At 43.9% G+C, this 22,500-nt stretch overlaps 2 protein-coding genes across 2 annotated transcripts in view; both read right to left on the bottom strand.

Annotated features, from left to right (window-relative positions):
• LOC122537074 (actin cytoskeleton-regulatory complex protein PAN1-like) overlaps window positions 1-7,052 on the bottom strand; it is a 33,864-nt gene extending 26,812 nt beyond the window's left edge. Inside the window, exon 1 of the mRNA XM_043669996.1 lies at window positions 6,722-7,052. Coding sequence (XP_043525931.1) covers window positions 6,722-6,759 — 38 coding nt within the window. The 5' untranslated portion in view covers window positions 6,760-7,052. The remainder of the gene's footprint in view (window positions 1-6,721) is intronic.
• A 6,861-nt stretch (window positions 7,053-13,913) lies between these two features.
• LOC122537092 (CD151 antigen) lies at window positions 13,914-22,473 on the bottom strand. The gene is made up of 7 exons (XM_043670041.1): window positions 22,154-22,473; window positions 16,100-16,195; window positions 15,817-16,011; window positions 15,539-15,709; window positions 15,280-15,372; window positions 14,415-14,555; window positions 13,914-14,144 (listed from the first exon to the last, which is right to left on the bottom strand). The coding sequence occupies exons 2-7, from the start codon at window positions 16,175-16,177 to the stop codon at window positions 14,097-14,099; spliced, it is 726 nt and encodes a 241-aa protein (XP_043525976.1). The 5' UTR covers window positions 16,178-16,195; window positions 22,154-22,473; the 3' UTR covers window positions 13,914-14,096.
• Window positions 22,474-22,500: the final 27 nt, after the last annotated feature.

Below are 22,500 nucleotides of genomic sequence, written 5' to 3'. Positions count from 1 at the left end.
AGCAACTTAATATAAACTAACCTATTGAAAATGTAAATGAACGTGTGTAGTTAACGTATATGGCAAGTGCGGTATCATTAGAGGTGCACACACGTGGCTTGAATGGAAATTAGGCGGCAAACAACGCGGCATGAAATGCATTTGAAATACAGTCAAACGATGAAACCGTGAAACCCTCGATGAATGTTTTCTGATTAAGAAACATCGTCCGTTAATCGTCTCAATGCTTTCAAAACCATAGGCCGTATTTTTGACTTTCCTTTTTATTCTTACACTCTTACTTCTTAGTCGAATATTACTGAAACAGTTACGCGATTCGCTTTTAGCGATGTGTTTTATATAACCGAATTGCAAAGAAACCTTAATTACTAAAAAAAACCGTATTAAGATCTTGCAACACTCGACCTGCGCTACAACTCGCAAAAAGTTTCCATACTCTGTTCCTTCTCCTTCTTAGCTTCGCGCGTTACCCTGGACCAAAAGCATGAGAGCATTTATATATCGTTTTGGATACTCCAGAGTCCCATAACAGTTAAAAAAAAAAAAAAGAAAGCAGTTAAAAAAAATTCTTCGATCGAGAGGAAATGAGAAACAGGAGACGAGCTCAGAAATTTTCTGAGATGTTGGTCGGGATGCAAAAAGTTGGCGGAGGATCGTTGGAGCAAAGAAGAAACATCGAGTTCCGGGCGTAACGCGCCTCTCTCATTACCGTCTTCCCCAATACACGATGCTATGGTTAATGCACTGTTATTGCCGTGTATCGTACACGGCCCTGGTATAATGACTGTGCCCGCCGCATAATCCTGCACACTCCCCTCCCTTTGTCGTACGTATGCCTCGAAACACATCGGGGCACTTGAATCGATGAATGTTAATCCGTGTCAAAGAGCGGTCTTTACCACGGAAGCGCTGGTTCGGCCTGGTACTGCTGAACACATCGTCGTCCAGAGGCGTTTCCGTTGCCGCGGATGCCGCCGCGAGTAATTGCATCGAGAACCGGCTTAAACGCGGAAAGCACGGTTTGTTTGTCGATAAAGGGTGAGAATGAACGATGCAAATGCGAATCTGAACTTCCACGAATGGGGAACTTCCTTTTTTCGCTGGCTTCCTTTTTTGTTCCCAACGAGCGGAAACATGCGAGAACATGAATTTTTCAAATTGCCAGTTTCTAGTAAGCTCGAAGGCTTAAAATAAAAATCATAAAAGGAAAGATGTTCACGGGGGGAAAAAAGAAATGCCGGGAGAAAAAGGAATCAGTGTTGCAACGTGCGATGAAGAAATAAATTTCTACAAAATTAACGGGTAAATGAGCGAGAAACATTCTTCGCAACGGCGATAATCCGCCGTGCGATTTGATCGACATTCGCGTGCACGTTCTTCATTATGTAGCATAATTTTCATAATCGACGTGCTTCTCGTCGACGTGCTTTAAATTAATAAGACCGAGCATGTCCGCGGATAGAGGAACAAGCTACGTCCAGATCTACTCTGTCTAGGAGGGGACAATGATTTTCTGCTGTGTCTGCTAAAATCTGCCTGAGAAACGTTCGAAACCGCTCTCGTGGTCGGGGCTGGCGGAATTCATCAATTCCTTAAAACCGAGCACCGCGATTTCTATAGGCCTTAGGATACATGGAGACTGAGAAACTAGAAGTGGTAGTAAAAACGCTTATGAAAAAAAGGAGGGTAAGTGGGCTTTATGCTGGCGAACAACTTCCTCTCGATCGATCTTCCGGGTTCGTACGGTAAATGCTCGTAACCGATATCGTTTCCACGAGTAGAAACGAGCTCCGGCTCTCTATTGTGCGCTGAATGCGCTCCCGTACGAGAGCACACAGAGACAAACGAGAAAGGGGAAGAAGGACACTCGCGTCCGAGTGTGCCACGTGCTTTCCAAGTTAACGTGCAACGCTACACCGCGTTGTTTAAATCGTGGAATTTCTTCGTGGAGAAATTGCTACGACTCCGTGGACGTCTGGCACGTCATGTTCGTGGGCGTACGTGGATTACGAACCAGATGGATTTCAGAGAGGAATATACTTTTAATATATTTCCGCGAATATCGTAAAAACGGATCGTTTTTCTATCGTAGCGGATCTTCCGGCTATGTCAAACACAGTTGCAAAGATAGATTTATATTTTACGATCGTCGCGGACATTATCCAATGTTATGCAGACCTTTCTCCTGTTCGCGAGAGAGTATTTTTTTAATTTAGTTGAAACGAAACTTGGAACTTTTAAATTTCAAAGAATTGCGTACTTTCTGAACACGTTTCGATCGCTAATTCTAATTTACTGCCAGTTTCTCGAGAGAGCATCGCTAACGATATTTCCTCGGTCTAGCCGCGCGTGTTAATCGGCGATTAAGCAATCAAACCGATCGTTTTGAATCTGAAAACAATTTGCTTGGAGGCTAAGCCGGTCTACAGACGGAATAAGCATGGGTATACGAGTACGTCGAGTCGCGCGCAATTAATTACCGTCACCCGTTGTTTATGAGAAACAGAATCGACGCTGCGTGCATCACTTCCGTCCAGTCGATCTTCCGGGTTCCACGTAAGTGGCGAGAGGCTCGGCTCACCGGTATTCCGTAACGACCAACGACTAGCAGAACGAGTTTCAATTCGGTGACGACGCGATACCGCGAGCAACTGCAACTGCTGATCTTTCTCCAGATAAATGCCCGAGCATATTATTGAAAAAAAGATTGCTCGAGAAAGGAAAGGCAAACGTCGTATCGGCGAATTTTTTATTGATTTGCCGAGTTCCAATGAATTCCAATTATTCGTCGATCGGAGTCGGAAATTAGTAATTTGAGAAATCAATGTGAGTTCCAATTAGATGAACTACTTACGAGCTACTGGTTCGGTCCGAGGCAACAAATGCCGTTCCACTAGAAAATCTCGAGGCAAGATTTTTCCATGGAATCGCGTTACGCGACACGGTTCAAGTTCGCACTGGGCCACTTCCGATCGATCGGGTCTTCCGGGTTCCATGTAAGTAATAAATGCTCGACTTGCCGGTAACCGATATCGTCCGACGAGTAAAACTTGTTTCGGTACGGCATAAAAGGGGAAGGGGGGCAGGTAGGGCAGAGGTAGTACTCTCTCATGGACGACCTCGTGTAATCCTATAGGAAACCTTCGGCGAGTTTCACTTTGCACGGGTCTCCGCGTTACCGCGTCGACTCGTCCGTGGCTCCTTGTCACGAGCACGAGTAGCACAGGGGAAACGTAACGCGGGGCTGTAACGAGTTTAAGCTGCACACAACGGTTTCGCCTTTTGCTATCAAACACGCATCTATCGAGCGCGAGCGCTGGAGTCGGGCATGGCCGCGTGTGAATGCGCCTCTAACAACGCGAGCAACGCACCGGCCTAATACGAGCACGGCCACGGCCTTATTCTTCCGCCAAGTGTCACGCTTATCTTGGAAAAACAGAGAGGACGACCGGTTGTCGAGTTGTATTCTCGTTCCCCCTTTTTTTTTTTTTCTTCTATCGGTTGCTCCAATTACACAATGCTCTCCTCCGTTCTATGAATGAACGCCACTTGAAATCCTTCGCTACCGTCTCCGAACCTTCTGAACCTTCTAATTTCCTTCGCGAGTGTATGTGATCCTAATTGGTATTTCGTGCGATTTCGTTAAGTTCTTAACAGCTTCGCGATTATAAGGAATGCGAAGAAAGTTTCGTCTCTATTTGTTAGTAGGGACGTTCGATGTAGGACAGACGACTACGGAAAGTGTGTTCATTCTGAAGTCTATCGTCATGAAAAAGTAACTGTTTCCCTACGGATGCCTAACAGCAAATCGGTACGCTGTTCTCGGTGTACAAGTCATACGTGACACACCGTCTCGTTCACGGCAGTTGTCTACGACGATAGAATTCGTGGCGACACACGATCGCCAGCCAGCCGGCGATATCCGTGGCAGGCGCGAACGAAAGTTCGATAAATTCTTCGTAATCCCGTTTTCTATATGTGCACCACTCATATCGAGCATCTACTTTTTCCACTGAAATACCAACGCTCGCTCGCTCCGACCCGTATATCGAGCTTCTCGATCACGCCTAAAGCCAGAGTGCCTCTGTTACGTGTCGCGACACTGCGAGAATCAAGAAGGACGAGGAAGGAGAAGAAAAAGAACACGGGCACAAGAAGAGCCACAACCAGTACGCACACGTATAAAGAAGCACACTCTTCGGTAGAAATATTATTGATCACGTTACATATCGTACCTGTATGAATTACGACCGCTATCCTGATCTGCGTGCAGCTCGAACCTCGTGATCTTGAATCGAGAAAGTTGCACGCGATCTCTTGATCTTGAATCGAGAGATCGTGAATCGGATCAATACGAATGAGCATGGCGCCGCGCCGTTGAGCTTCTGGCTGATGTATCGATTCTACGTTCCGCCTTTACGCGACGAGGACACGAAATGCGACAGGACAGCGTAGAACCGTTTCCAACATGGGGATGCACTTTGGATATGCACGTTGGAGGGATCAAAGATACGAGGGTAACGCGGAATTAATGCGGAATGACTAAGCGACTGCTTGGAGACTTGGAGAATCGAGGAACGAGCGTTTCACGCGCGCCTGCTCTATTGGTAAAATGCTCTTCCTCGTTGGCACTGCTATACCGTAGTGTATCTCATCTATATTTTCGATGTTTCTTGCATTCGTTATATAATCCCGTGCTCTTTCACGATATAAATTTTCTTCGCGTTTCGACGTTCTACCGTCCGAGCAACCGTGATATCCAACCGTGGTGTGAGGCTTAAAGAGGGCGTGTTCCCTTATTACTTTGGATGTCGCCAATCCACTGATCGTATATTACTACTCTAGCATTGTGATTTGTGTCACATCGTTGGATCGTTAATTATACACGGAGAAGATGATATTTCGTTTCTAAACATGCTAATTGCGATAACACTTGTAACAAAAAAAATAAGATATTTCATCAATAATAATCACGGAACGAAGGGACATTTTTCTAAATATTATTTCCTAAGAAATTGGCAATCTACACGACACGACGAACTGACTTGTGTTCGAATTAACATCAAATTAGAACGTAATTCCAATCGTGTTCAACGAGAATTCAACAAATGGTATTGAAGTAAAATAATTGTCGGCAAAATAGTTGACTACGCCATACGGGTTCCCGGATAGTCTTGAAATACACGTTTCATCGTTATTTGTAATCATTTTTCGTGGCCTTCGATAAATCGAGAGCGTTGTTCTGATATTCAAATGAGTCTGGGACACCAGCGGTGAAGATAGCTAACGACGAGCACGAGAAAGCGAGGAACAAAGACAGAGAGAAAGGGAGAGGGAACGAGAGAAGGAGAGAGGGGTTCAGGGAGAGAGACAAAGAGAGAAAGAGAGAGAGAGAGAGAGAGAGAGAGAGAGAGAAGAGGAACAGAGAATGACCGCACTTAGGTCCTTTCGTTACGGAGCGGAGGAATAAGCCTCGGTCAATGGCTGCGGTATCCGCAGGTTCAAGGAAAGCGGGCTGGTCCGATTCGACATCATGTCGTTCAGGGGGAAATCGAACAGGTGACGCGCTCGTGAAAATACAGGTTAATAGAATGCCGTCGAAATTACAGGCACGCGTCTTTCTTTCTCTATGGAAACGTTTCGTGGCGATTTTTCAAAACACATCCACGTAGACGTAACGACACGAGAGAGAGTTTAATAATATAACGATAATTAAAAATTAATAATAATGAAAATTTATCGTTTATTATTACTATAATGAGACTTTTGCAACGAACCAGTTTAGAACGTTCAAGAATAGTAGAATGGTTGTTGAAATAGAAACCATAAATAGAAAGTAGATGATTGGAGGTAATTATAATTGTTTTCGCGTTAGTATCGCAAGATTGTAGCAATAAATCTCACGGTTACAGGTGCTTCCATAAGCATTAATAAGCAAACACGTTCGAGATTTCCGCGGAAGCTCGTCGATCGCACACGCATCGAAATAGACCGGCAATTTTCTCGATGCAAGGAAATTGAAAGATTCAATTACTGGCAAAGTGGCGGGCACAACGCCCTGTGCAAACAGAGTGGCCGCTCGATGAAAATGTCATCGCGTCTTTTTTCTGTTCTTTTTCTGCTCGCTTTTACGCTACGCCCTCGAACGTAGATACATTTACGTGCGTGCGTGTGTGCATCGACGAACGACGAACTCGAGATCTTAGATTCCTCTAGGGTAAAACCGCGAAACCAGTTAAAAGCTCGGGTCCGTGTCGAAGAATTTTCTACTTTTCAAAGCTGTGTGAAATCGATTCGCACAGGGGCACAGGAAGTGGGCGCGTTTCTTCGATCGTGGCTGAACGTTCCATGAACGGAGAGGCATCGAACAAAAACAGAGTAAAATTGCGAGCTCTGAGAGCGAGAGGTGATCGGACTCGCGATGCCGGCTCTCGAATCGCACCGGCATCTTTCTTGCCTCCGTTTCTTTTCCAGGAGGGACACTTTTGACGAAACTCCGCGTGTATTGCCGCCAGTCGTTCCTCCCCGCTGCATAGCAACAAACCGATCGATCGAACCGCGAACATTTTTCGTGGAAAAATTTTCGTCGGTTCGAGTGGTGTTTGTCGCCTAGCGGGGCGATTGGCGGGGTCGACGAAAGCGAGAACGAGAGCCACAGACCGAGAGGCCTCGAACCTCCGCATGGGACGCGTCTAGTTATCGATCTAAAAGTTTCCCATACCGGTGCATGAAGGCGGCAGTCGACATGTTACTATCCATGGGGTGGTTCCATAAATCGCAGCCCTTCTACGGCAGCTCGGCTCTTTTTTTTTTTTTTAACACACGCCCGTTTTTCCCGCCCGTAGCACCCGTTTGATACTCGCGATTCCCGTGGAATAAAATGGACGGAGATGCTGGAGATGCGATCCCCGAGACGATCTTCACGCTCTTCCCGAATTCCTCTCGAATCCGTTCCCCCGGGAGATGAAATCGGTCGTAGATGGCAACAACCGTTTGCCAACACCTGCACGACCTGGCAGGTTGAAACCGTCGGCTGAACTGAAGTCAGAATGCGCATTCGTCGGTTTCCATGGTAGTGGCCGACGATGCTGGTGGTGGTGGTTGGCGACGGTGCAAGAGACGACGACGGCGGCGGCGGCGGCGGCGGCGGCTGCGGCGATGGTGGTGGGGTGGTGATGGTGGTGGTGGTGGTGCAGTAGAGGAACCCGGTAGCATTGACGATGGTGGGGATTGACAGAACAGATCGTCTGCCGGGCTCTCTGGCTGGTCTGGCGCGTTCACAACCAGGTGCTGCCATGGAACCTAAGGTTCTATTCGCATGATGGCCACTGTTTTCATCCATCGAACACGCGGCAGCGTTGGTTGACGAGCAGCACCTGCTAGCAGAATGTCATTGCGGTAACACTGCGTAGCTCGCGGCCGAACCCCACGATCGTCGATTCCATCGAATTTCGAACTTCATCGGAAATTTAAAAACACTCAACGACCAGACAAACGAATTTCAAATTAGAAACACGTCTAAGGATCAACCCACGATCATCAAATACGAACTTATCCGTTGTTCCAATCTTTTTTAACGACTAGATCGTTCGCCGTGATGCAATGGGAGTATCTTGGGCGTTCGCAGCCCAGGTAAGTTACGTCGGAGGCAGGTAATTTTCATCGAAGCAAACGCGATTACTCGCCTTCTTCGACGATCAGCCACGTGTATTGAACTTTAATAAGTTTCTTGTGGGCGCTTGCCGCGGTTACAGCATCGGGATAGCGAAACCACGCAAGTACGTTTTCCATCCGACCATCCTCCGGCCTATCTATCGCCTATCGTGTAATCACTTATAAAGCGATCCGCCCTTTTCCTTCGACTTTTTTTTTTTTTATTTGCCCAGCGAACCTTCGCCTTCGTGCACGAGCCAACGATCCGCGAACCGGTGCACGCACGGTCGTCGAATCGATAAATGGATCTCGCGGGGATGCATTTACATGAATCTTTACTCGTCGTATTTACCCAAGGCAGTAAATCAGACGGTAATCCAGAAACTTTTCGCTCGAGCTCTCGGTATTAAATTGAAAAATGTTTTCCCTCATCGGAACGATGTAAATCCTTTGGCAGAGTGTACAGTGCGGATGTAAGCGTAAATCTTGCTAGAATCGAAACAATAGCGCGTTCCCTGTGCCTGTTTTTTTTTTTTTTTTTTTTTTTTTTTTATACACGTCAAATCAAACGTCTCCTCGGATCGGTTCGTTGACAACGAAGGAACAGTTGGATGCTTAAATGCAGCTTCTTAATGCACCAGCCTTTCTTTTTACGCGAGGGTCGACTCTTTTTTGCTCGTTTTCTTCATTATCTGTCTGAACCAAGCACTGGTGCCGATTCAACTGATCTTTACACGGAAACAGTTACAATTAGACTAGACTTGTGCCCGCTGCTCTGAAACGCAAGAATCTTGCACTTGAAATTAAAACACGTCGTGCAGTGTTTTCCATCCATCGAGAATCTGTTCCGTATTTGCTCCGTATAATCATTCTATATAGATCTAGTATACAATATAATACACGTATGTACATTCTAGTTTCATTCATCAAGCGACCCTTTCAGCGTCCTCCTCATTTTTCCTATCGCATGGCGAAGTCTCTCCTCGGCTTCTTTTCGTTATTACTCCTCGTTCCTATTTAATTCCACTCTTCTCCCATTGCTTCCTTTCGTTCCTGTCGTTGGGACTCCCTCTGCGACCCCACACTCAGATGGTGGCTAGGACTCGCGTTCCGCTGCTCCACTTTCCGACCCGAGAGATTTCCACCTTCGGAACGAGAACGCATCGCGCGGATGCACACACCGCGCGCGCACAGTTTCGACCGGGTATAAATTAGCGCCGTTGTATTTTTTTGCGATGAGTAACGGTGAAACGCAAATATTTGCCAAGAGCACGCGCGCGCACGCAAAATCATTCCCCGTGCGCGCTCGGTTGATTAATCGACGGGCCAAATAAAGCGTGTCCGAGATCGTTCACGCTCGCGGTGAATCAAGAATGATCGTCGCTGATGCAATTTAAGTTTCTCCGTTTAATTCGATCCGCTCGGAGAGAGGTCTCCGACTCTTTATCAATATACAAACGTAACTAATTAATCCTTTCTTCAAGTGTTTCGCGCGAGAAGTTTACGTAGATTCGTATGAACAAGAGCGTGTGCATCTCTCGATCTTCATACGTTTCCATTCGTCGTTTCCACACGCGGTTTGTTTGAGTCTCGACCGGACTAAGTTTCGCTGTTATTCGCGAATTTGATTCGCTGTTATTGGTATCGGGGCGTCGAGGAAAATGTCGCGTCGCCTACAATGGCCTACGTGACGCGAACGCGCGATGACATTAGCTTGCATAATAGTCCGACCGGTCTCAGGCCAATTACATTGGCCTACTCGCAGTTGCTTTCCCAGCTTCGAGTACAATTTAATTTGCAACCGAGCATCGAGGCTGAAGTGGTTCACCGGAGTTCTTGATTTCACCTGGACGACTCCCTCCGGTTCCGGCCTATTCGGATTTAATGCTCGAGACGAAATCAATACACGGAGATATCTCTCTACTCTCGCGCTGTATATCTCTGTACGCCCAGCGGCCCGGTGTGGCCCTCTCTCGTTTTTCTCTCTCTCTCGTTCGCTGTCTCGTTACCTCGGCAAGACCACCAAGTCAGCAGGCCGGAAACTATGTCAATAAAGAGAAAAAGGAACGAACAGAAACGACGAAAGATCAGGCGCCGTAGGAAATCCAATTTTTTAGCTACTCAGACATGCAAATATCGCAGCCAGCTCCTCCCTGCGCTCCCGTGGACTAATTAAACTCTCTTGAAGTTTAACACGCTCGTTTCACTTCGAAATATTTCGTTTCCCGGAAAGAAGTCTCTTTAACCTCGGCGAATTTTTATTAAATATAAGATCTATGCCCGTAGGTATGTAAAACTCTTTCAGAAGCCAGTTATACGATTAATATTCAACCTCTTCGTGTTGGGAAGATAAAGAACTATATTTATATATAAAAGCATATTCATTTTAATATATCATGGGTTGTTTTTCATGATTTTTTTCTTTTACCTTGTTTTTGTTTAGTTTACTCCATTCTATTTTATAATGAGCAAAATAATTATGGAACAAGCAACTTGGTTAAGTATTTTCATAGTTAGATTATTGCCAGAAGTAAGTTGAAAGATTTGGTGTTAGAAGATTAGTATTGTATTCATTATTTAATATTAGCAATTATGTTCAAGCAGAATGTGGGTGTAGAAGTATTGTGTATGAAGAATGAGAAGGAGCGGGATTACCTTTGTAATTCAATAGAAAAACAATAAAGATTTATCTATCTATTCAACCTCTTCAAAAACATCCACAACATTGTTTCGTCGTACGAAAAATCGTAAACTCGGCATAAAAATCATAAAAGATCCATCTTCTAAGCGACTCGTACATTGACGTTATCACTGACGCCTAGGAATTCCCTTTCAAGTTCGTTTTCGTAAAGATCCAGGAACTACTTGCTCGCCGAAGCAGCTGCTCCTAACAATTCAAAAAGAACCTCTAAAGACCAATTGCGGAACTTTCGCAAACTTTGCCTTGCTCCTTGAAGAGGAGCAAGAATTACCAGAGAGAGAAGAAGCAGTTCCCCCCTCGCAATCTTCGCAACGAACATTAGCGTAGATCGGAAAACACGGACGAGCTGCTATTAATCTCGATTTCAGTCGTTGCCCGATCGGTCGTCGACGATTTTCAATTGTTCGTACGTGGAACGTCGCACGAGAAACGAAAGAAAATAATGGAGGGAAGTAGCCCGGTGTATATTGTAGCATGTAGGTATTGCTCGCCGAGATCGGACCACGAGACGAGTAGCATTATCCCTCGGTAGTGTGTTGCCATTCATTCGTCACTGTCCGTGGACCCTTTGCGACAACAGGCGAGGATGGTTCGCAGCGTGTAGGCTTATTCGACCCTGGGAATGGTTAGCGAGTATATCGTTCACGCACGCACGCGTGCGTGGGATTACGACACGCGGTTATACTTGCGCATGCATCGAGAATGGCAAGACGGCGTGAAAACTTGTAACTGGCGATGAGCACTGAACGCAAGGATGAAAAATCACACGGCGAAAGTTGAGTTCACGTTCGAAAAGAAAAAAGAAAAAAAGAGAAAAAAAAAGGAGAAGGAGGAGGAAGGGAAACGAACCAAAACCCGGCGGGGGCGAGACTTTGTTCGGATTTTCGGCGCGGTTGAGCGAGCGATTCAGCAGATTGCTCGAGTTGTTCGCGTAGTAATCGCGGAGGGGGGAGAAAGTTTCCATCCACGGTCGAATATGCGAAGAAAGGGTGGGACGTACGAGTCTGGATAGCCGTGGGTCCTTTGTGGCTTCGCTTTCTATTTCATCTGTTTGATTTCGAGGCGATGAATCATTTGGTTATGCTTCGCCACTATGCTCGAATAATATGAGAAACTGGTAAGATTTATGAGGCGTCCTCTTCACCCCTCGTAAAAGAGTAATCTGCTCTTGACCAATCGGCGTAACTGATTGAAAAGGTAAGAAGGAAGATAGGAAACAGGAAAGAAAAAGAAACACGGTGGATACTTAAATGGAAAATTGTACGGCATGCACGGGTCGTTTGAACGCCTTGGGAATGGCAGCCAGTCACGCCTCGACGCGAAGACTCGGATAGGGTGACGAACGCTGGGGTGAATAAACCGAAAGGGAAGGAAGGACGTGACGAGTCGCGCAACGACCATAGATACACCCAGTGGAAAATTACGGCCTCACGCATCGACCAGCAGGGATGGAATAATTAGAATCACGATATAGAACGGCTAGTGCGGCTAGACTTCGGAAACCACGATCGAAACCGGGTAGACAGTAGGGTAATTTTCGAAATCATCGCGTTGCCACGGCAGGATGATTTTAAACGACAGGAGAAATTTTCAATAGTATTGTACCCCGGTGTCTTCAGCTCGTGGAAATTTTTTCCGCTGACTGTACGTCTTGCCCGGGGCTGTGGAAAATTTGGCAGCAACTATTCTCCCCGCACATGTGGCCTGGTGAATGTTTCAGAACGCAAAGGGAAGAACCGTGTTCCTCCGTCTCGTCCGTAATGAGCATAGAATTATCGAACAGTCGCCGCAGTTTTGATCAGTATCGCGAGAGCTTCTTCACAGACTGTACCGTTTCGTTCGATAATTAAACGGAAGATAAAAAGCGGGGCTGATAGAACGCGACGAAGGTTTATTTTGGCGAGACGCCTGGATTACGGGAACCCGTCGTGCTTTAATGCAAGGAGGCCTGCTGCCTGACAATAAAGGGGTGAATAAGCTGCAGGCCATCCGGTAGGCAAACATATAGTGGGAGGCAGCCCGTTATTGGACACGCAGACTTTGAAACGGTGAACTTCGATTAGAACGTCGGGCCATTGTTCGATGAGCAGTTTAGTTTACTATTTTTATTCTACTTTGCAATTCTACGTCACGGCCTGGCGGTCTAGCAACTTCTTTTCCTCTCCGGTAGCTCCGTTCGATGCAAGTTTCTTAAAATTCACCGCGATGAATTGTTCTCGTGCCACAGTTGAATTTGAATCACCGACAAAATATGATAAATTGTTCAAACGAGTAGGAAAAGACGATTGAAAATGGTTCGAACAGAAATTTCTTGCCCCCGCTGTACCCACCAATGACCGTCTGAAATATCGACGCGGAGCGTTGCCTCTATGGGGCTCGGATTGGTCCATCGTGTCTTTGTATCGGATGGAAGTCCGCAAACCTACTGGCTGTTCCCCGAAACAAAAGCTATATACGCCCTTTCATTACCGAAGATTGTAGCCACGTTACTCGACTTTTTTTCCCAGTGAAACACGAACGGCCCCGAAGAAAAGACGAGTAATAAGGCATCCTTTATCTCTCGCAAGTAGTTGGTCCTGAGACTTTAACAAGCCTCATTTTGGAAAGCGCTCCCTTTCTCATTTGTCCTTTTACATATATAATATCTAACCAACTATTTAAGTAAATTCAGTTTCTTTAGAATAGAAATATAATTATTCAAAACGGAGAAGCAAATAGCAAAAAATTTCGTTTTAAAAAGTTTAATGTTTCAAGGATATTGCAAAATTATTAAATCAACTATTCCTATGTTAATTTAGTGACAATCTTTGTTTAACAACTTTCAGTTGACGTTTCGATGGCAAATATTTGCCTCCATTTGAAATTCCGTCCTACCGTGAAAGGTTCGTGACAAATCCTTCGCCCTGTGAACCATTTCATGCGCGCCTGTTTCATCGTTCGATAGACGGGACATGGGGAATGCAAAAGGGGGGACGTCTGAATAGGATTTGCAACGGGGAAACATTCTGACGCGTGCACATTTCGTTAATCGAGTTAAAGAACGCGATTGGATGTCTGTCGAGAAGCGACACACAATTACACGACGCGAGATTTGACGAATTCCTCTTGTTGTTGCAGCAGAAATTGTACGCGCACCGTGTTCTCGGTCGGCCGATCAGTTTATAAATCGGAAAAGTGACAACGGCTCGAGAATAGCAATCGAACGATTGAAATTCAAATTGATTTTAATGAACGTTCGTACACGTTTTATATTTATTACGCGTGTAAGGTACATAGTTTGTTTTACAATACGAATTACATTTGTACAGTACACTATGTACTGTATTAAACGAGACTATTCGAACGTATATTCCTAGAGATTACAAAAAAAAAAAAAAAAAAAAAAAAAAAAAAAAAAAAAAAAAAAAAAAAAAAAAAAAAAAAAAAAAAAAAAAACAAGAAAACCGATCGTAAAAGGTACATTGAGTACATAATACTAAATGTAACAAAAATAACGAAGAAAAGAAGAGAAAAGAAACAGAAAAAATAATAGAGGAATAGAAAAACACGGTGAGAACTGTACATTGGAAAGATGCGCGTGAAGATGCATTTTGATTCTCGTACTTCAGCTTAGGTACACTCAATGACGATGACGTTGATTATGAATTCATGAGTCGCTCGAGGACGGCTGACATCCACTTCTTCCTCTTCGTTAGCCTGACACGAAGAACGAAGCTGTGTTTTAAAGCACACCGCTCTCTCGTCATTCTATCATCTTGAAGAGAACGCACGAGAATATCATACCGAAGAACTGTAGGGAAAAAGAAAAGAGCATTAACATTAAATACAGTAAAAAAGGATCGTGTGCCTTTTACATCGACAATTTTTCCAAACGTTTTCGCACGTGCGTAATTCCCAAACGATTCAATTAGAAAACGCTCACGTTAACGTCAAAATTATTGCAACGATCGAAAGTGAGCAAAAAGAAAAGGCAGTTCTCCTCGCGCGCTTTATTTATTAATGAATTCTCGCTGGTGTTGGGAGTCGATTAAAATGCAAATGAAAACGGAGAAAGTCTTACCATCAAGCACGCGACTGCAATACCGGCGCCACCCATGATTGTCGCGTGCTTTTGCATGTAAATCTGCGTTCCATTGATGCAACCAACAAGATAGGCATTCGAAGGGTTCACTGTGTCTGGTCCAGCGTTGCAGTTGAATCGCTGCAACGGAAGATCGATCGGTTCGCCATGAGAAGTAATTTCGGCTTGAGAAAGTCGATTGGACGCCGGGTGAAAGCGTGAGAGGCGATGCTCGGCATGCTCGAATACTCGATTAATAGATTACCGCGGAATAAATGCTTTTCTGAAGTGTAATCGATAGGTCGTGGTCGTTTCGAAATTCCGTGCAAAACCGCTCCAACTAGGCTTTCCTAACAGACCGTCTCGAATTGCAAATACTACGGATTGCGATGCCAAATTGTCGAGTTTTTATCGTTGGTCGATAGTCGACGGCAGATGTCTACCGAATCGGCTGTTGGTATTTTCTCGCTGTTTTTCAATTGTGATTTGAGAAAAATCCATTTCTTTTTTTCATTTTTCAACGCAAGTCAACAACACGTACCAGAAATAAATATATCTGACTGACAAAGTGCGACGACTATTGTTTGTAAGCCAAATTCGTTCACGAATTACGCAAGTTGATACAAATTGAAAGTGTAATCGTAGCCAAGTGCCAGACAGATTTATTTTTTCGTTTTCTTGTCTCTCGAGAGATATCGTTGAATCTCATCGAAGTAATAACACTAGAGACCGAGACCGTATAACGAGAACTTGCGCGCGATGGATATCACACGTAAATTACTAATTACTGGAATTATGTATGCACGGATTCGCCGACGGCTATTTCGTCTCCGAGAACGAGCTTGTTAAGGAAATGAATCTTTACCTGGCCAGGTTGAATCTCGCGGCAGCAACTCTCCGGCACGTTGAGTCCCTGAATTCCCCAATCCCTCCAGCCGTTTACTCCACAGCAGTGGAGCTAAAAAAAAGAAAAAGAAAAAAAAAGAAAATCATAGGAATGGAAGAAAAAAAGAAAAAAGAGAGATATCATACCAAGTCAGACGAGATTTTTTTTCTCACGATGCTCGAAATAATTATACGCATGAAATTTGTCGTGATTCGAGAGTTTCTTGTCTCGCGCTTACCGTCGACTGCGTCGTATCCCAAGCCTCTCTGACTGATTTACGAGAATCGTAAACTCTCATCGAACTCGACATTTCCCTCTCAAGCGTGTTCACTAGTTTTTCGCGGAACACGTATGCGAGGACTCCGCCAATTAACATGGTCACGAACAGAAGGAACACGATGATGAAGTACTGAAATGAGTTTTTTGTTTTCCTTTCGGCACGTTGTATAATTCAATCTTGTAAAGGTTCGAAGACCTTCGAGTCGGAGTAAAAAAGAAAGAGGTGACAAAATTTACCGTGAGAAGCATGCATTTGACTTCTCGAGATGCACCGATACAACCAAAGAACGATATTATGATGACAACGACACCACCGGCCAATAGAACGTAAGTGGCACCTGTTAGCAAATCGTTCCCTACTAATTCACCTATCCATGGTACTTTGTCCAACAGGGCCCACGTTGCTAATCCAACTACCGCGAGACCACCGATCTGAAAAGTTATTTGCACGTTGCCCTTATAAAGTAGAAGAACATTGCCATCGTAATTGCGATAACTTGAACATATTTGGTATACTTACGAAGATTATCAAGTTCACAAAGAACAACGAATACTTCATACAACGGCCGCAGCTGTCCATTTCCGTGCCGTATCCCATTTTCCCTTGTATTTCAATCTGCAAACGACACATGAGAAAATGAAAGATTGTACCCTTGACTGTAAACATATGTATAACGCAACAAGGTGCAGAAACTGTAAATTATCAACGTAAATAATCAGCAAACTTGTTTTGCGACTGATTCACACGTTTTTTTCTCGGCTGCGATTCGTCTCGAATATAAATACGTGAACCAACGAAACGGAAACGTGGAATGAAAAACATTTTTAAAAATAATTTAAAGTATAGTCGATACTTGGGAAGCCTTGGAACGCTATTTTGTAAATGAAACAGCGATTCATCCGTACAAGGATCAAACGATCGCGTAATCCTCGTCATTGTGATTCTTGAGACCTAGCCATCAGTAGTAATCGTTTCCTCGGTGATGTCACGGCATGCAGAAAACTCTTTCATGATTTCATAAAGTTCGTGATCGCGTCCTCAATTTTTTCCTTCCGCCGACCTACATTCTTGCCGACAATCGACCGTGATTACGCCATCGCCTTTTGCCACTTTTAATTTCGAGTCTCGATCGATTCCCAAACCTTCGTCAATCTTAATTCATTGATGCGGGGAAATTCTCGGTTTCCTATAGATCAATAAGAACAGCTACTTGAAACGCAGATCGATGTACTGATGTTTTCGATGATGTGTTTACTAAACATTCGTTACTTGACCCTTGAACTTTGCTTAGAGGTCGACGTCAGTGCATTATAATTTTTCACATTCCACGTACGAGAACCTAGCAATTTTCAAGTGTCCTGCCGATTAAACTTTCAAGCGCGAGTTATTTGTTTCGACAGATTATCGGTGAAACTTTCTCTCTATCGTAATTGCAAATCTGGCGTTAAAAAGTCACGATATAATTGGCAAGTTTTTACACTCAGCAACTCCGACCACGTATTATACACGTGTGTATTGTCGGATTTTCAAACTTTCCTGTGTCATGCATTGTAGAAGATTTTTTTGTGCGACATGCGCTACGTGAAACGTTCGAAGAAAGATTATATAAACCGCTTTCGCTACACACAGTAACTTTCGGAGTACCTCTTCGAATTACTCCAATCGTATATATATCTATTTACAAGTAAAACATCGTCGAATGAGTCAGCCAATAACAACAATGTGTGTATCACGTACAGCTGCTAAGTAGACCGCGTGAATTCCCGCCAACAGCTAGGCGCATCACGTTTTCAAGATCATCGCCGATGCGATGAGTAAGACCCAGCTCGATTGTTTCACAAATCACATACTATTCATGCCCGCCATTGCTTGTAACTAACTCGTGGATCTCTTTACATGACGTAAGAGATCGCGATCGATCCGTTTTGCGTGCCGTGAACATCGAGCTCGGTCGTTCAGACGTGTATGTAGGTGTATTGCAATATCGTTTTGCACCTGCTGGCCATGATGAACGATGATCTTTGCGCAGATGAGGGTGGTTAATGCATTGTTACGTTAGAAATGGTATTTGCGAAGCTTAGTTTATGCAAAAATCTATTATATTATTCGTAGCGTGCGTTTAAGAGAATAATTCGTTGCAATATGTTACTCTTCAACTTCTGTAAGAAGTGTCGAATTTTTATTCGTTTATACAGCATGTTTCGCAACTTGTGGCACCCACTTCGGGAGTTGATTGTCGCCTAAAAGTAATGAAAAAAAGTCATATAAATATATGTCCTATCTGTCTTCGTTTGTGAGATATAATGAATTTTATAAACAGAGCAAACTCTAGTAAGCTAGTTTTACCAGGGATGGTATATTCAATTTTCATAATAATCATAATTGGGATGAAAAAAACCCACATGTTATTCAAGACATCAACACCAGTTTAGTTTAAACGTATGGACAGGAATAATTGATAAATTTTTAATTGGACCTTTTTTTCTTGATGGGACACTAACAGGCACAAAGTACGTTAATTTTTTGTGCACGCGTTTACACGAAAAAATATTAGAGGAAGTTCCAGTCGATATTAGACTTCGTATGTGGTTTATGCATGATGGAGCTCCGCCGCATTTTAGCCAAGTGGCTAGACAATTTTTAAATCAACACTTTGCAAATAAATGAATTAGTCGTCGAGGTCCTATTACATGGCATGCTCGTTCTCCGGATTCGAATCCATTAGATTTTCATTTGTGGGGACATTTAAAATCTATTATATACGCAACATCGATTGAAAATGTTGAAATAGTACGAAATAGAATAGAGCAAGACTTCCGACAAATTCGAGAAACACCAGGAACGATAGAGAGAGTAACCAGATGAATGACAAGACGCGCGCAGGCTTGTCTTCAAATGCAACGTGGTCATTTCGAGCATCTTCTAAGTAATTAAAACAGAAAATTCATTATATCTCATAAACGAAGACAGATAGGACACATATTTATATGACTCTTTTTCATTATTTTTAGGCGTACAATCAACTCCCGAAGTGGGTTCCAAAAGTTACGAAACACCCTGTATAAGAAGAGAAAATTACAACTGGATGCTTTTAACTTCACATTCTCGCAATCGTTCAGTTACTTTTACACTGCGTCCACTGTTTGTGATATACTCGTCCTTTTGTGATTCTTATCGCGTTTCTTCGAAGAAGCATGTAACATCTTCATTTCGAGGAATTAAATTCTCAAATGATCGTAGGAGTTATTCAATTATCATACCGCGTAATCTCGCGCAATTTTTCCCAACGAGTTCGACCTAGATAGAGGAAACTCGGGCTAGTTCGGAAATGGCACGACAGGAAAAATAATGGCGTTATTTACGCGCAGAACAGACAATTTCCTGACACGTATATATATGAGCGCGAACATTTCGATTTCCGTCTTACGATTACGCGCATTAGCTTACTTACACGATCCTTATCCGTTCGGGAAAATGCAGCGTCGATGTTTATAAAGTGTTCTGTGGCTGCGATTTAACCCACGATTACCCACCTGAGGATCTATACCGGGATATACCTGCACTAGATCCCCACGTGGGTAGTCCCGGGTTAATCTATTACGTTATTATTTTTTTACTTTTTATTTTTTATAGTTTCATTCTCGCACTTCCATCGGACAATTGCATGACATTTTATCGCGAGCATTCCAAAACGACGCGACGAGAATTTCCGGTTTCGGATACTGATATTTAATCCATCGTAGAAGCCACTCCATTATACTGACGAAGTCGATCGGCAAACAACGATTCGCTGCGGAGAATCAATTCAAAGAATCGTCCCGATAAACTCGCATAATAAAGAGATCCTCGGCAATAGACGTCGCGGCTATTGTTCATCGAGGATAATAAAAGCGAATTAGCACCTGGAACACGAAAGCCGCGTTATATTACGTTTTCGTCGTGTATTTAACTGTCGTGCGTACCCTACTCGTCGCCCTTGATTACCTGAATTTAATTATAATTCACGTTTTTCGTCACGCAACCAAAAAAAAAAAAAAAGAAAAAAAAAAGAGGAAGAAAAAACCGATTCTCTCACGTGATATTGCGTGTACGTTCGCGCCTTTGTCATTTAGTCCTTAGTCATCGTGGATGAACATCACTACATCGCGATCGGTATCACATTCGTTTACATGCTGCTTGAAATTCTAACGCCCTACTCGTTACTCCAACGACCCACTAGACTGCGTCAAATTGAAGAAGAATCTTGACGTGACGGTGAATTTACTTGAACTTGACGCAACTTACGGTGTAATTATCGATGGACGACAATTGAGGTTCACCTTAAACGAAGAACAAACGTTACGCAATGATAATACTGCAACGACGTACGCTGGAGGGACAACACCCGATTTTGCAACGGACTGTAGTGGTAGACACTCTCGAGAAGGTAGACACGGTCACGCACCGGCGTACTGCCTCAAAGACACGTTATACGAGAGAGAAAGTGGTGTCTCCCTTCGCATTAAGTAATCCACCGGCAATGTAAAACGTAAAAATAATAGAACAACTGGAGAACCACGCCACGATTCACGTGACATCATTCGGACGTTTCTTTCCTCCTTGTCCTGGAAGAGATAAGTAACGAACAACCGGCTAGGGGGCGGTACTAACTTAATTAGGGTGTCGCAGTTTCCTTTCCACACGGTGTATTTGCGACCCTTTGAGCGACTTTGACGCGTATCGATCATTCTTCCGCCGAGAACCTCGCGACATCAAGCAATAACGCATTTTTCTTTTTTTTACAAACGCGGCACCAGCCGACTGAATGCGATTGCGATCGCTCGAGTATTAACCAGGTCATGTGGTTCTTAACCACAGTAGCATGTATAGTCTCGCAATGAAAAATTAAACTTTCCTGGATAGATAATGGAGGAATTCTAAAATTTGGAAACGAGACGATCTCTCTTAAACAAATGGAGAAAATTATTATATTCTTAAATAATGGAATTATTATGTCCCCGATAAATTATCCTCAGTCAACAGGTTAATAATTTACGAACTGTTTGCACAGTATTAACAACGACGGGTTAATTGCTCGTGTGTAACGAGCTGATTGATTAAACCCGCAACTGTATGACATTCCGATGCAGTATGTTAAACAGTCGCCGAATGATTCATAAACACTAAACGAAAACAAGCTCACGCCAACTGACATCATCTGATATACTTGCACCATTGACGCATGAAGCTTTCGAATTTCATGGTTGCAGCCGTGACTCGCGGCGAATTGTTTTCTCCGACAGACAGTAGAAACGGTTTATGTATGGAAAAAAAAAAAAAAAAAGAAACTACGCGATGCGATAAAACGATAAAACGCGTCCCGAGAACGTGGAATGCCAGTGAATCGTTGGGACGTTTCAACGAATCAGTTCGAAGGTTGAATCAACGATGAGAAAATCGTTAAAAAAGAAAAACGTGTTTCTTATGTTCGAATTGCGCCACAATATCACGGACTAGGAATTCCCTAACATTCGATCGATCCTGCGTTATTTTCTGCGAAAATTACGATGTGTTGATATTACGATAAATGATTTGGAACGTCCTTAAATTTGATACAAGTCTAACGAGACGACATTAACAAATATGAATACAAAATCGATTTGAGTTTTAATCAGATACACGGCATCGTCGTACGGCGTCTGACCTGGAAAGAAAGCGAGGGTCGATGTGGTTAGGAAACAAGAAGAGGAACGATCGAAGAAAAAGCCGAAGGGGGGGCTCTCCTTTCGTTCGGTCGAAAGTTACGTCGAAACCGAGGTCGCCGGGTTTTACACAGACCCGTGGAACGTTCTACGATCGCCGGAACTCGCGCGAACATCGTGAACGCGCGGTCTACGATTACAACCACGTTCTTTTCTTGGCTTGGCGCAAGAAAACTACGGCGCATGAAACGAACGATCGCAACAATGCCACGCTTCGTAACAATATGGATGCTGGGAAATTCTTGGCCGTTACGGTACACGATTCACCGAGCAACGCCAATGTGTCACGATTTTTCCGTTTCGATTGGAAATATCGTGCGAATTTACGAACGAGCATCTCGCCGCGAGCACAACGCTCGTCGTTCACAACGATCGATCGTAGGAAATCGCAATTACCCGCGCGGTATGACGAAATCCGATCGTAACTCGAACCACTTGCCACTTGCAACATCGCTGACCACCGTAACCTTATGGAGTTTGCACTCGTGGGGGAGTGAGCTAAATTTATGCATCATCGCTCGAACGCGCCATGTAAATCGGTTGTAATTGAACTTCCTGACTGATTCACGTTCGTCGAAATGGACTGATGCCACGCGAGGGTGGAAAGAAGCCGAGAGTCCGCGAATTTTTGAATCTCACGACGAGACAGTCGTGAGAGTGAAATCACGAAGAATTCTAATCGAATCGACGTATCAATAAGCGGAGAACAGCGATTGACGATTGGAAATCGATCGTGATTTCTTCTCCGTACCGAATTCAAATTATACGTAGCAATTAACGATTGACGTCGATAAAGATCATTGAGAAATGTTATATATATATACATACTCACTTGACTTTATGTACACTTTATGTATGATCAGCCTCTCTCTTTCGTCGTCACCGGTGTTAGCAGCGATTGAAAGATAAACAATTTCTTTCGCCGACGAAACGTGACACAATTAACACGATCGGGTGTTATTTGGATAGCCGGCAGAATGCAAAAATCACTTAGTCCCAAGGTTTCGTCGAACGAAATTTGTATTACAAGACGAGGCGCGGAGATCTGGGAAATTGTCGGTTTTAATTCAAAGACGAAGAGCTGCGGCTCGAGTATCGGCGTGTGGACACGCGCGATTTCAGGCCGGGTCTGAGTGAAACTGAAATGGTAAAACCGACACGACTTCTCTCTTTTTCTCT

This window comes from Frieseomelitta varia, unplaced genomic scaffold (genome assembly GCF_011392965.1).
Source record: "Frieseomelitta varia isolate USP_RPSP 00005682 unplaced genomic scaffold, Fvar_1.2 scaffold_886, whole genome shotgun sequence".
NCBI classification, from domain to species: Eukaryota; Metazoa; Arthropoda; class Insecta; order Hymenoptera; family Apidae; genus Frieseomelitta; species Frieseomelitta varia.
Note: the sequence above shows the minus strand (reverse complement) of the source record. Positions and strands in the feature narration are given on the sequence as shown.

Excerpts from the sequence above, each read along its gene's own strand:
- LOC122537092 (XM_043670041.1), bottom strand. The coding sequence starts at position 16,177 with ATGGGATACGGCACGGAAATGGACAGCTGCGGCCGTTGTATGAAGTAT. Across the intron at positions 15,710-15,816 it reads TCAAATGCATGCTTCTCACG|TACTTCATCATCGTGTTCCT; the intron begins GTAAATTTTGTC and ends AACTCATTTCAG. Across the intron at positions 14,556-15,279 it reads GCGAGATTCAACCTGGCCAG|CGATTCAACTGCAACGCTGG; the intron begins GTAAAGATTCAT and ends CTTCCGTTGCAG.